This window comes from Danio rerio, chromosome 8, assembly GCF_049306965.1.
Source record: "Danio rerio strain Tuebingen ecotype United States chromosome 8, GRCz12tu, whole genome shotgun sequence".
NCBI lineage: Eukaryota > Metazoa > Chordata > Actinopteri > Cypriniformes > Danionidae > Danio > Danio rerio.
The window spans coordinates 33,880,912-33,895,001 of NC_133183.1; the positions used below are offsets into that span (position 1 = coordinate 33,880,912).

The 14,090-nt window shown below is 35.0% G+C and overlaps 1 protein-coding gene across 1 annotated transcript in view; it reads left to right on the forward strand.

Annotated features, from left to right (window-relative positions):
- The window catches only part of oxct1a (3-oxoacid CoA transferase 1a), a 101,434-nt gene that overhangs the window by 71,173 nt on the left and 16,171 nt on the right, over positions 1-14,090 (forward strand). The window contains 1 exon segment of the mRNA NM_001007291.1: positions 11,369-11,458. Within this exon segment, the coding sequence (NP_001007292.1) occupies positions 11,369-11,458 (90 nt within the window).

Consider the following 14,090-nt stretch of genomic DNA (forward strand, 5'->3'; position numbering starts at 1 on the left):
TAAAAACAAGTTTAGATTTGTCCACCTGTTTGGTTTTAGAGACATATGCATTACCATTTGGGGCATAGAAATCAGACGGTGTTTGGATTTAACCCAGTTGTTTGACCACACTTCATTATTATTGTTCATTTATTTGTTAGCTGGAAATTAGAAATTAATTTAGAAATAGTTTTGAAACAAATCTTTGTGCTTAACAAGCTAAATTAAATATGTAGGCTAAAAGATGTCTTCAGTGGTGTGCGTTTCCATCGTTTCCTTACTCCACCAAAGTAGAGTGAGATTAGGTAAAATAAACCATATTTTTTAATCCTTAGAATAGCAAAAGTGGATTCGAACACGCCCCTAATGCTTATGCATCATCTGCTTTAGACTCTGCGCCTAGATCGTAAATATAGCCCTTTGGCTCCATTGATTCTGCCTAATATAATAAATACAAGGGTTACATTTATACAATTATTCCTTAATATAAATCAATAAAGTGGTTTGTCATCATTAATTTGTAGATGAGGTTTAGCCTTATTACTGTGCTGTTGTACACTCACAAGTCATTATTTTCATGAGGCTGTGAATCCAATATTTATTTATTTCTTGCACAAATATGCTGTGAAATATAGTTCTGTTTTACAGTCTTCTTTGCAGCTATAATGAAGTGATGGGTTTTATGAGAAAATGTCCATATTTAAAGCTTTATTATCCCTGGATTCCAACAACTGTCATACTTGTTAGCAAGAAAGTTATAAAGTATAAGGTATAAACAAATAGGGCTGGCCAAAACGAAAAAAAAAAAAAAACACAACAACAAGAGCTTCAGCTTTTTTATTGAAACCTTTTGACATCTGACTAGCAATTTGCCTTGTATTCATTCACCCACTGAAGTCATGTGGATTACTTCTATGATGATGGAATTCGTAAATATGTGCACCATTCACAAAGCTGGAAGGATCAGACTTATACATCTAGGATGGCTTAAGCAAGATTAAATTATGGAAAAATCTTTTATTTGGGGATAAATAGTCATCCAATGATTCTAAATATTATTTGAAACATGCTTGACAAGACTTTGTTTGGTATAAAAAAAAAGTCTTTATTCTTACACTGAATCACATTTTAGGTGGTGACTTTTGTAAATTGTAGTAAACATTTAATACAGAATTGGGTTGTGTGTCAATTACAATTAAATTTTTTTAGGTATATTTATTCTTTAGTTGTTCCAGAGACCAAATTTACTGTTATAAGTTAGTAAAAAGGTGACAGTGAGTAATGCTGTACACCGTGAAAACCCACTTTGCCAAAAGGTTATGTTTCCATTTAATTGTTTAATAAATAAACATAAAAGGCAACACCTTCAAGTTCACTGACTTCATCAGATGTGATGAAGAATTGTACAGTTGTCTGCAGTTGTTCAGCTCTGTTTATCTACACTCAGCCTTTTGTCACACTGTGACTGACGCTTCAGCTGTTGTCTAGGAAATGGCATTAACGCTAGTCTCCATCGCATTACCATGCATTTAAATGTCCAGCCGGTTTGTGTAGGAGAGAATGAGTTTAGAGGAGAGGAGAAGGATCCAAGCCGACAAAAGGAAATCGCCTGAAGTGAAGGGCATAATTTCTCGTCTTCATCAGCAGGCATGAAAAGCAAGGATAGTGTGATTTACAGCGGAAATATTTGATAAGTTGTCATGGAAACTCTCAGTCGGCTCTCCACTAAAGTTGTGTTTTTTTTTTTGTTTTTTTTTTCATGTGAAATATCCTCACAGCACATAAACAGCTTTGGGAAAAAAAGGAAGAAACCACTTGAAAAATCTCTGAATATACTGAATTTTCTAGCTGTGAGCTTGAGTGAAATGTTAATAGTTGTTATATTTCATGAATTTCTGAAAACATTGCTTTCATATTTTGTCAAAATATAGTAATTTAGTGTTTTAAGTTTAGTTTTTTATTGTTTTTTTTTTTTTCAGAAAAAATCACAAGTCACAGTTTCTGGATCCAAACACTTGATCAGATAATGAAAGTTATTAATTTAGTTAAAAATGTGCAGTGATGCGTCCCAAAGTCATAACTGTATTGTTTATAGCCAGGCCTAATCTCAGTAGACAATACCCTGATTAAGACAATAAGACAATACCCTGATTAAGAGTCTACCATTTAAACAGCAATTTTTGATGACCTTAATAGTAAAGTCATAATGGAACTAAACAGATATAGAATTAGGACATGTGGCGTATTACAATTTTAGTTGCATTATTAAAGTCCAGTACATATGTGTAAACACCTTATTCAAACTATTACCAGCGTGTAGGATTTTGCCGCATTTTGTGACAGGATATTCCATACCACACAGCTGTTTGACACTATTCTCTGCACCTACCTCGTCAATAAAGGACCACAGACACATGCATTTTGAAATGCAGAGTTTTATTTTTTATTTATTTTATTTTTTTTTTACACTGTGCAGTATCAAATTCCATTAAAACACTACTTCTCCACCCGTCCTTACTTCATACAAAAAACACTTATACATACACACACATACAAAAAACACTTATACATACACACACATACACTATGGCCAATTTTGTTTACCCAATTCACTTATAGCACTTGTCTTTGTACTATGTGGGGACACCGGAGCACCTGGAGAAAACCTACAGGAACACCGAGAGAACAATATTTACAATGATCTTTTTTGAGAAGCTGCTTTGACACATTCTACATTGTAAAAGCGCTATACAAATAAAGGTGAATTGAATTAAATTAAATTGAATTAAATTGAACATGCAAACTCCACACAGAAATCCCAGGTGGCCCAGCCTGGACTTGAACCAGCGACCTTCTTTCTGTGACATTTCTAACCACTGAGCCACCATGCCACCCCCAGACAGGCTAATAAGCAAATATTTAACAAAAGCAACCATCTGTATGTACATTATACCATTTATCACACAGCTTGCCACGACAGCAGTTAGAAACAAAACATTGATCTGAGCTACAATAATTTACTAGCTCTTTTAATAAACATAAAGCTTGCTGTAAGAAAAATATTTTTTAACAAATGGTTAACTAACATGTTTATTATTATTATTATTTAGGCGCAAGATGGCACTAAACAGTCAAATAGCAGAGTCACAGATAAGCATCAGTGTGTGTGTGTTTGTATGGACTCATTTACCCCCACATAATGAAAACAAAAACAAGAAAAGGACCCACTAGTGAAAACATTTTACTGGTTCTCACTAATTACAAATTCTTATGTTTTTTTGCACTTTGCATAATACTTTTTACAACTCCAGGTACAGTTGCAGAGCGCACCGTCAAAATGCAAAGCAAAATATGGCAAATGCTATGCACACAGTGCACATGAACAGCACAAAACATTTTATGCATTTATGATTATAAAATTTTGTTTTAGCGCTATATTGTTATAACACCCGCTCTCATTTAAATTACACCAGTTATTGACTACTACCGCATTTTATTCAGAAATTTAAATATAATATGCGTAATATCACTCGTCTCCGCCCTTTTCTCACAACCAATAACGCAGCCATTCTTATCCACACATTAGTTACTTCACGTCTTGACTACTGTAATGCACTTCTTTCTGGACTTCCTTCCAAACTTCTCTATAAACTCCAATTGGTTCAGAACCATGCAGCTCGTGTCATCTCTAGGACCCCATGTCACGAGCATGTCACACCATTCCTCCATCAGCTTCACTGGCTTCCAGTAAAGTATCGTACTGATTTCAAAATATTACTTCTAACTTTCAAGGCACTTCATAATCTCCCTCCTCAGTATCTCATTAAACTTCTCCATATCTACACCCCTTCTCGTACCCTTAGATCAGCCAACAACTCCACCCTGGTACCACCTCGCACTCGATTGAGCACAATGGGAGACAGATCTTTTAGCTCTATGGCTCCTCCCTATGGAACTCGCTTCCCCAAGATCTAAGGAGCAGTGATAGTCTTCACACTTTTAAATCTTTTTAAGCAGGCTTTTACTTGACAATTTTTTATCATGTTTTTATTATGTTCTTTTATATTCACTATTGTGTTTTAATTTGTTTAGTCAATGATTGTTTTTAGTAATGTTTAATTTGTTTTAGCATGTCTGTTGATGCTTATTGTAAGGCGACCTTGGGTGTCTAGAAAGGCGCCATTTACAAATAAAATGAATTATTATTATTATTATTTATTCCCGCACCGCAAGAAATCTGGAACAGGGTTCCATATTTACAATTTAACAAATTAACAATTTGGTTTTGGCATAGGGGTAGGTTTAGCCCATAGACATCAATAATCTTATATGAAAACAACGGAATGTCCTTACTAAAATAGGCAAGGCAAGGCAAGTTTATATATATATATATATAACACATTTCATACACAGTGGCAATTCAAAATGCTTTACATAAACAGGAATAAAAGAGACAAGTGTAAGAAAATAAAACAAATAATAAGAATTATAAAAATAAGAATAAAAAATAGATAAATCAGATAAAAATGAGTTAAAATAGGTTATAAAAATAAGGAAACAAACCTGTGGGTGTGTGCTTGTACTTGTTTTTATATCCCAGTGAAGACTTAAATCTGAATACACACAGAATCATGGGCACTTTGGGGAAAATTGAAGTCCCCGTGGGTAAACATGATTATAAATCAAACTGAATAAGTAGTTTGAATAGTTCTGTAAACGCAGATTGTTTTCTGGGAGGTTGGGATTAGGGGTGGAGGATCAAATATACAGTTTGCATAGCAGAAACATCATTACATGTATGAGAGTCCCCACCGGCATATTTTGTGTGTGTGTGTGTGTGTGTGTGTGTGTGTGTGTGTGTGTGTGTGTGTGTGTGTGTGTGTGTGTGTGTGTGTGAATAAATTCCTTAGTGGTCAAAACAATTTGTAGTACTCCAATGTGTTATTATTTTAATTGGTTGTTATCGAGGAATAAGAGCTTGGCATGTCTTGACTGACCAATCAGAATCAAGTATATTCCAGAAAGCCGTGTCAATATGTCATTTGAAACATTCTTTTCAGAAACTAACAAAAAAGGTGCCATGTTATCAGACATGTTTATTTATTTTTAAACAACAGGTAACACTTTATTTTGATGGTCCATTTGAGTATTAGTAGACTGTCTGCTAAAAATCTGTTGATACTGCTCCTTCAACAGACATTTAACACACTATAAGAAATTTTGCAAGTACATGTCAACTTACAATAACTCTAACCCTAACCTTAACCCTAACCCCAATCTAACCATCTACCTATAATATAATGAGAATTATTTGGCATGTAGATGCAATGTAACTTAAATTCAACAAATGGACCATCAAAATAAGTGTGACCAAACAACACATTACTAACACTTGAAACATTCCGTATTCTGTTAGTAAAAAAAAATAAAAATATTGTAAATACACATATTTTTAAAAGTTATGACACCTTTATATATTGAAACAAATTAACACTTTGCTCAAACCCACTCCTAGTAAATCTAGAAAATATATATGCATGCTGCCCCACACACACACAGATCCATGCAGCTTTTACATATGCCTCTACCCCAGTGTGTAAACTAGAATATTCCTCCTCCTCCTTCAAAGGCTGCATAAATGAAGAAGGAAAAAAGCGCAGGTGTCTACACTTGGATCTTTTCTTTATTAGCTCTTTATTATTTATTTTCATGCTTGTCAGCCTCTGTGTTAAGTGCCCTTTTGCAGTGATGACGAGAGCTTGATGGTTGATTGATTGATTGATTTGCTCTTTGTGGTTTTGAGAAAGACTCTTGGACCGTTTTCAGCTGCTTAATGCATTGTGATTCATCCAGACAAATGACAGTTCAAGTTTCATATCCATGGACGTCATTTGATGTAATTTGTGAATTGTTTTCAAGGATGGAAACTCAATGAAAGCTTACATCACCATCTGAAATTGCTTATTTTGTAAATTGTTTTGAAAAGTTGTAGGGTGGGGTGTTACAAACTGCATCAAGTAACTTTTTAATAAATGATTTGTAATATCACGTTTAGATTGTAGTTACTTCCCAGAGATGGGTTGCAGCTGGAAGGGCATCCGCTGCGTAAAAACTTGCTGGATAAGTTGGCGGTTCATTCCGCTGTAGCCACTCTGGATTAATAAAGGGACTAAGCCGACAAGAAAATGATTGTACTTATTACTCCTTAAGACTATTGTATAAGTAATTTAGTCTTTAGTTACTTTGATCAAATTAAATTTTTGCCATGTAATATAAAAAAAAAACATTTCTTGTGTTTCTAAAATTAATGCTTATAATGTTTCTGTATGCTTAAAATGTTATAATTATAGGTGTGCATAGATATTTTTTTATCTAGATTAATCTCTGTAATCTTAAAATCAATCTATTAAAATAGATTAAAATGGCTCATTCTAATTCTGCCGAAGGCATTCAGAATTTGTGTGCTACCCAAATAATGACTAAATTTAAGTCTTTGAGAATAGGTTTCTCAAGCCAGGTGGCGCATTAGACCAGGGGCTCATCTCCTGTTTCCAAAATGCATCACATACTGCTTGAGAAACTGTTCTACTATGATAATAGGTGATAAAACTAAATGATGTTCAATGATATAAATGATGAAAATAAGTGATGTTCAATAAGATGTACATGTGTTTACTAACTGTTTATTCAGTTAAACAGGAATTTTGAACTGTAGGCCTACATAAGCTCGGAACAGTGGTTTTTGATTGCCTTAGTCTGACTTAATCCGAGTCATAACTGAATGACGTTCAGAAATGGAATTAAGATGTAGAGTATGCATATATTAGTGGCATTATTGAAGTAATCACCACAATCAAACTATTACAATCATGTAGGACTTTTCTGCTTATGACAAGATTCACACACTTCAGTACTAACGTCAGCTGTCAGTAAAGGACCACACACACACACACATCGCGAAATGCAGAAGTATTTTTCTTTCTTTTTGGCGTGCGTTATTAAATTCCATAAAACTCTCATCAGTCCTACTCCTTATTTGCATCCAATACCCCAGTCTGTCACGGCGACATGAATGAAAAGATCATTAGTTAAAGTGAAACTGTCGAACTACAGTTAAAGTCACCCAAAATTACAGGAAACTCTTACATGAAAGCACTTCACGTAAACGCCTCAATTATATTATTGTCTATTAATGCAAATTACTAGAATACAGATGGCCATATAAACATAGTCAGTAGTGTCTTCGAAATAAATGAAAGATCCGAAGGGGCATCCTCCTGATTTTATTCAGAATGGGCACTTTTTTGACAGACGGCTAACCAGTCAGGTACATCTGTGCCAAAATATCAAGCCATGAGTCATCATAGCTTGCATAGAATAGACCCAGCTCCCAGCCAAATTTTGGGAATAGATTAACAGCGATATTTTTTTATTGCACGATAAGAGTCTCACGTTAACGCAGCATGTTAACGCCGATAAAAATATTCTAAAAAGGGCTTTTTCATGTAGTCTGACTTCGCCAAATCTATATAATTTGTAGTCTCAAAGAGTTTATGCAAACACATCCAAATAGATTGACCAGGGCTCTGATTTATAAAATTTGTACACATACACTAACAATTGTAAATTATTTATTTATGATCATATTGTCCCAACACAAATCAATAATTTAACTTCATTGTTTTCACAATTTTAAGTGGACTGATTATGGAACAATTAAGTTGTCCCTCCCATAAAAACTCAAGAATTGTGTTGATCTACTGTAGCTCATTTTAAATAAGTACAGGGTGCACGCAGGGTTTTGAAAAGTATTAAAAGTTAAAAGTTATTAAAAAGTCTTAATTGTGTTTTTGCGAAGTCTTAAAATTTGTTTAAGTGTTGTCCAAAGTGTTTGACTCCAAAGACAGCATAAATATATTTGTCCTCCTAATATTAACAATTGCGTGCTTGAGCCATGCGATTGGTTCTGGCCAGGGTGTAATTTGTGACAGAAGCATAAAGGTGATGTGATACTTTCCACGTGTAGTGAAACCATAGAGCGGAACAGACGGCAAAATGGAAATTTAAGTTTGCGTACTCCTAATTGGAGAAAGATGAGTTTAAACAGTGGCTGAAGCCTGTGGCTGAAAACAACCATGTAATTTATTTTTCAAGTTTTGTTTCTTCCGAGTTTATCTGAGTTCTGTTGCATGGTTGTGCTCCATTGATTAATATAACTACAACTGCTTATTAACAACTGTTTATAAGGTAAAGGTTTGATACTGATTAGAACTTGAAGTGGCGACGATGTCTTAAAATATTCTGAGTCTGAGTCTTTTAAAAAGTCTTAAAAAGGTTATGAAATTACCTTTAGGATTCCTGCATATACCCTGAAGTATTTTGAAGAAGCAGCAAGAATCAGTTTTTGAATGTAGAGTTTACTTATGCGCTTATTCTTCCATCAAGTTCTTTTTTTTTTTTTTACAACTTTTGCTTCCATCCATTTTGTGCATAAGCCACATTTATAAATGAGAACCCTGATGCTTTCTTAACGTTTGTTTTCTCACCACTGTCATTTACTTTTTAAGATTTATCACAATTCTGACTTTTTTTCTGTCTGATTAAAAAAAAAATCATTATAAGTCTATATCTCACAGTCTTGACTTTATAATACACAATTGTTTGAGTTTATCTCACAAACAAATCTGTGTAAATAAGTAAGAACTTGGAAAAAAAAAAGGTTAAATCTGTGGGTTCTAATCTTTTAAATCTATTTTAACTTTAAATTTTATACAAATCTTTTATATATACTTCTAAGTCTGCAAGTGCGAATAGCCAATGTGTGTTTGTGTCATGCAACTGCTAGAAGAAAAAAAAAAGTTAGAATTTCTAGAATGTTTTTATTTAGTGATGGGAACAGGCGTTTGTTAAATTTTGTTGTTGAAAATTCAGCTTTGCAGTTTAAAAAAGTGACTTGTTGACATTTTAGTAGCTTAAAATAATAAAATGTACAAGAAAAATATATAGAAAAATAAGTAAAATAACAAAAATGTACTGGCTTATTTCTGGTGAAATTATTTCTGGAAATTTCAGGTTTATTGCAAGGTTTTATACTATAAAACATGAGTCACAAAACCCTAGAAATACTGTAATAACTTTGTCAGATGGCATTTTAAAAAGACCTTGAAAATACCTCTTTAATAATTTCGTAATAATTATTTTTATGACACATTCCTGCGCATTCAGTGTGCACAAAATGCAGCCACCTGCAGTAAAAAACAAAAATCCATCAAGATTGTAGGCTTTTCATTCATATTCACCTCTATTTTATTGAGAAGCTACTCAAGCATTTGAGCAAGGCCTTTCTCTGCTGGAGACTGAAGGAGAGCACGCTGTTTGAGCTCCAGTCCAATACTTGAAGAAACAGCAGAAGACATTTTCTTAAATGAATTCCCACAGCCTGCAAAATAGATTTTGGAAATCGCTGTAAAATGACGGGAAGCATGAATGGTCAAGCTGCTGGAAAAGACTCATTCTTCATAGAGGAACTGAATTATGACTGAATATTTAGACATTGATTTAATGTGTTGCTTCAGGGATCGTAGGAAATGTTGTGTTTATGCATTCAAACATCAAAACTGAATCTACAGTACACTGTGGAGTGTAGACCACTTGAACATCCTCAGATACTCTAGAAGTAACAGATTTATTAGGTATGGCTTTGAGTATAATGTTAAAATTTGTTTTATTCTATAAATATCAGATAATATTTCATCCCAATTTCAGATAAAAAAAAAAAGATTAGAGCCGATTTTTCTTTTAATTGGTCAGAATAAAATTTATTTTTATTCGTTTTTGTTGTTTTTATTTAAGGTCCAATTCAACCAAATACTGATATCTTTAAGTTTAGTTAAAACATTCATATTATGCTGGCTAAAAACTAATATGATGCCATATGTCAGTGGGGAATGGGCAGACTGGTTTAAGCTGATAGAAAGGCAACAGTAACTCAAAAATTCACTGATCACAACTGAGGTATGCAAAAGACCATCTCTGAATGCACAACATGTCAAACCTTGAGGTGGATGAGCTACAACAGCAGAAGACCACACGGTGTGCCACTCCTGTCAGCTAAGGACAGGAAACTGAGGCAACAATTCACACAGGCTCAACAAAATTGGACAATAGAAGATTAGAAAAAGTTGCCTGGTCTGAGTCTTGATTTCTGCTGCGACATTTGGATGGTAGGGTTTGAATTTGGCGTCAACAACATGAAAGCATGGATCCATCCTACCTTGTGTCAACGTACGTTGTAGTGGTTGTGTAACGGTGTTTGAGATATTTTATTGGCACATTTTTGGGCTCATTAGTTCCAGTTGAGCAATTGTGTCAACACCAGAGACTACCCAAGTGTTGTGGCTGACCATCTCCATTCCTTTATGTTCACAGTGTTCTGATGGCTACTTCCAGCAAGATAACACGCTATGTCATAAAGCACAAATGATCTCAGACTTGTTTCTTGAACATGACAATGAGTTCACTGTAACCAAATGGCCTCCACAGTCACCAGATTTTAATCCAATAGAGCACCTTTGGGATGTGGTTTAACAGGAGTTTTGCATCATGGATGATCAGCCGACAAATCTGCAGTAACTGTGTGATGCTATCATGTCGATATGCAGCAAAATCTCTGAAGAATATTTTCAGTACCTTGTTGAATCTATACCATGAGGGATGAAGGCTGTTCTGAAGGGGTCCATCCTGGTAGTAAGGTGTACCTAATAAAGTGGCCGGTGGGTGTATATCTGAATCTTTTTATTCTATGCAAAAAAATAATAATTCTCAATAATAAGTTTTACATTGAAATGTCATCAGTGGTGTGCAGAGTAAACACAAAGTAACATTTTCCTCTAGCAAATAACTATGAATTGTAAATCCAGAGTATGTGAAGTTTTAAATGCTCTCTTAGCTGTGTACGACAAAAAGAAGTCATTATCATTCAGAATGTGAACACATATGCTCCTCGTGGATTTCAACCATTCTCATGTGGCCAGTTTGTTTTTGCATGTGTCCGCACTTGTACATGTTTACAAAAAAAAGCAAAACAATAAAATGAGCGTCACTGCGAAGGCCCTTTTGTTAAGTGACTCCAGCAACAGGTAATCAGGTTTATGGTTTCCTAGCAACAATGCCCTTTCAGATCCCCTTCAGAACAAACCTGACTGAGCTCGTATGTCCACCTTGAACACGCAGACTACATTTAAATCAAATCTTTTATTTCTCATTAGTTTTATTCAACCTGAAAAATTGCGTGCCTATTATGTAAAAGTCTGTTTTGATGCACTGCATGTGTTGCACATTTCTTGCACCATCTTGATGTTTGTTTTTTGTGTGTATGTTTTCTCTTCAGGGTAAGATGGTGAAGGGCATGGGAGGAGCGATGGATCTGGTGGCCAGTGCTGGGACTAAAGTGGTTGTTACAATGGAGCACTCAGCTAAGGTAGGTGTAATCACATAAGAATGCGTTATTATGCTATTCTGTATTGCGAGTTTTTGTTGGTGGAGTGTCAATATGAAAGACTTTTTTTCATATAGAGTGCTTTTCAAATCAAGCTAGTTTCTATAAAACCTGAAATAAGTTGCTCTGGGATGCATTTCACTGCACCTTTTAGATGGCTCGTCCAGAAGAGGCGCTATAAGCTGTGTAGGAATTTTTTTTCATATTGCAGATGTGAGTTTGTTAAACACAACAGTGTGATACAAAAATATGTACAAAATAGTAGCTGAAACTGTGGTCTTTCGTTGTGCTTGTGGTCCTGTTTATGCAGTGCATCTGGAAAGAATTCATAGAGCTTCACTTTTTCCACATTTTTGTTTATGTTACAGCCTTATTCCAAAATCATTTAAATGTATTTATTACCTCCCAATTCTACACACAATACACCATAATGACAATGTGAAGAAAAGAAATTGTTGCAAATTTATTACAAACAAAAATGCTTGAAAAATCACATGTGCATCAGAATTCACAGCCTTTGCTCAATACTTTGTTGATGCACCTTTGGCAGCAATTACAACCTCAAGTCTTTTTGAATATCATGCCACAAGCTTGGCACACCTGTCTTTGGGACTTTTTGTACATTTTTTTTTTATGGTGTACAGCCATTTTCAGATCTCTCCAGAGATGTTCAATAAGATTTAGGTCTGGGCTCTGGCTGGGCCACTGAAGAATATTCACCAAGTTTTTTGAAGCCACTCTATTGATATTTTTTCGGTATGCTTTGGGTCATTGTCCTGCTCGAAGATGAACTGTCGCCTCAGTCTGAGGTCAAGAGCACTCTGAATCAGGTTTTCATTCAGGATGTCTTTGTACATTGCTGCATTCATCTTTCCCTCTATCCTGACTAGTCTTCCAGTTCCTTCTGCTGAAAAGCATCCCCACAGCATGATGCTGCCACCACCATGCTTTACTATAGGGATGGTATTAGCCTAGTGATGAGCAGTGCCTGGTTTTCTCCAAACGTAACGCCTGGAATTCCCTCCAAAGAGTTCAATTTTAGTCTCATCAGACCAGAGAATTTTGTTTCTTATAGTCTGAGAGTCCTGAGTTGTAAATATTTAGAGGCAAAACTAAATAAATGCCCTAACAGCAGCTCATTACATGAGTCATGTGCAGTGAAGTCTTATGAAGAGTGTTTTATGGTCTTTATATAGTGCATGAAACTAAACATAAGCCTTTATTGTTCAGTAATTTGACCTGTATTATTATTTTTATGAACAGGTACACATTTTTTTCTGCCTCTAGTATCCATTTTAATTTAGAAAGAGCATTAAATGTGTAAGTATATACATAATTAAAAGTATATATGTGTATGTGTTTGCGTGTGCCAAATTGTTAATCAACAAGATTCTAATAACTAATTTGGTTCTGGCATATTAAAGGGATGGTCCACGATGATATAATTTTTAAACTTTAGTTGATGTGTAATGTAGCTGTATCATCATAAGTAATCTCTGAATGTATTATGCTTAAATTTCAATGAAAAGGGAGACATTGGCATTTACAGTTAGCTTAGCAAAGCCTACAGCATTCAAAGTTTAGGGACTACAAAAAAATACATCCAGGTTAATGAGATCACAAACGCTTCAGCTTACGCGCATTTGCCACGTGCGAACACCCTGCGCATTGAAGGGGTGTGGCCAGAGGCACTATAATGTTACAGCAGATAAAGCTAAAATGCTGTTCAAATGCTGCAATTTCCACAGAGCTTCTTTTGTTTCTGTGTTTGGGCTTTCCGAGGACACAACACAAAGAGAGAAGTGCTTACAATTTAATTTTAAATATGTTCCAGAGAATTATTAAAAGATGGATAGCTAGCATTTGAAAAAGGACAGCTTCCAGAATCTCTCTCGTTCAGTGCTGGATTTGGCTAAAAACTCCTCAAAGAAGGAGCAGCTCCAACCATAATAGAAGAAGCTGTGCATTGTGAGCCACAACCTGTACATTTTTATTTGTTAAAATCTTTTACATGCATTGCTTCTAGCTTTAATGGATTGTAATAGCAAGGACATAAACAAGGATATAAACAACGAGAAATGCTGCTTGGCACCACTAACAATTTAGCCACAGTACAAATTCATGTTTATCAGTCAAACCGCTGTAAAAACCCACAAACTTCACTAGCGCTGCAGTGTCTCTTTATACGGCTGCTTTCTCTGCGTTTTACTTCTCAAATAACAAACTTGCAAAAGATGATATGTAATCGAATATTTCATATTACTTATACACGCTCGTTCCATATATATGTGAAAGACACTTGTCACATTTTATTTTAGAGAGCAGGCATGAGGTTCAGCTGTGTGCTGTTCATTTTCTGTCTAATTAAGGCTTAAACTGATACAGCTAACAGTTAAACTGACTGACAGTATTTACACAACAGGGGCACAGCACAATGCCATTAGAGGTGTGACGCTTTTTCTGATGACGTGAAGCCAATTCACAGCACATTATGTTAGCTGACCAATCAAGGCTTCTTGAGGGTGGGACTTTCAGAGGAACTAGGAAATATGATAGTCATGTCCATGTTAGCTGAGTAGCAGTATATAATCAAACTAAAATAAATGAAAAATAA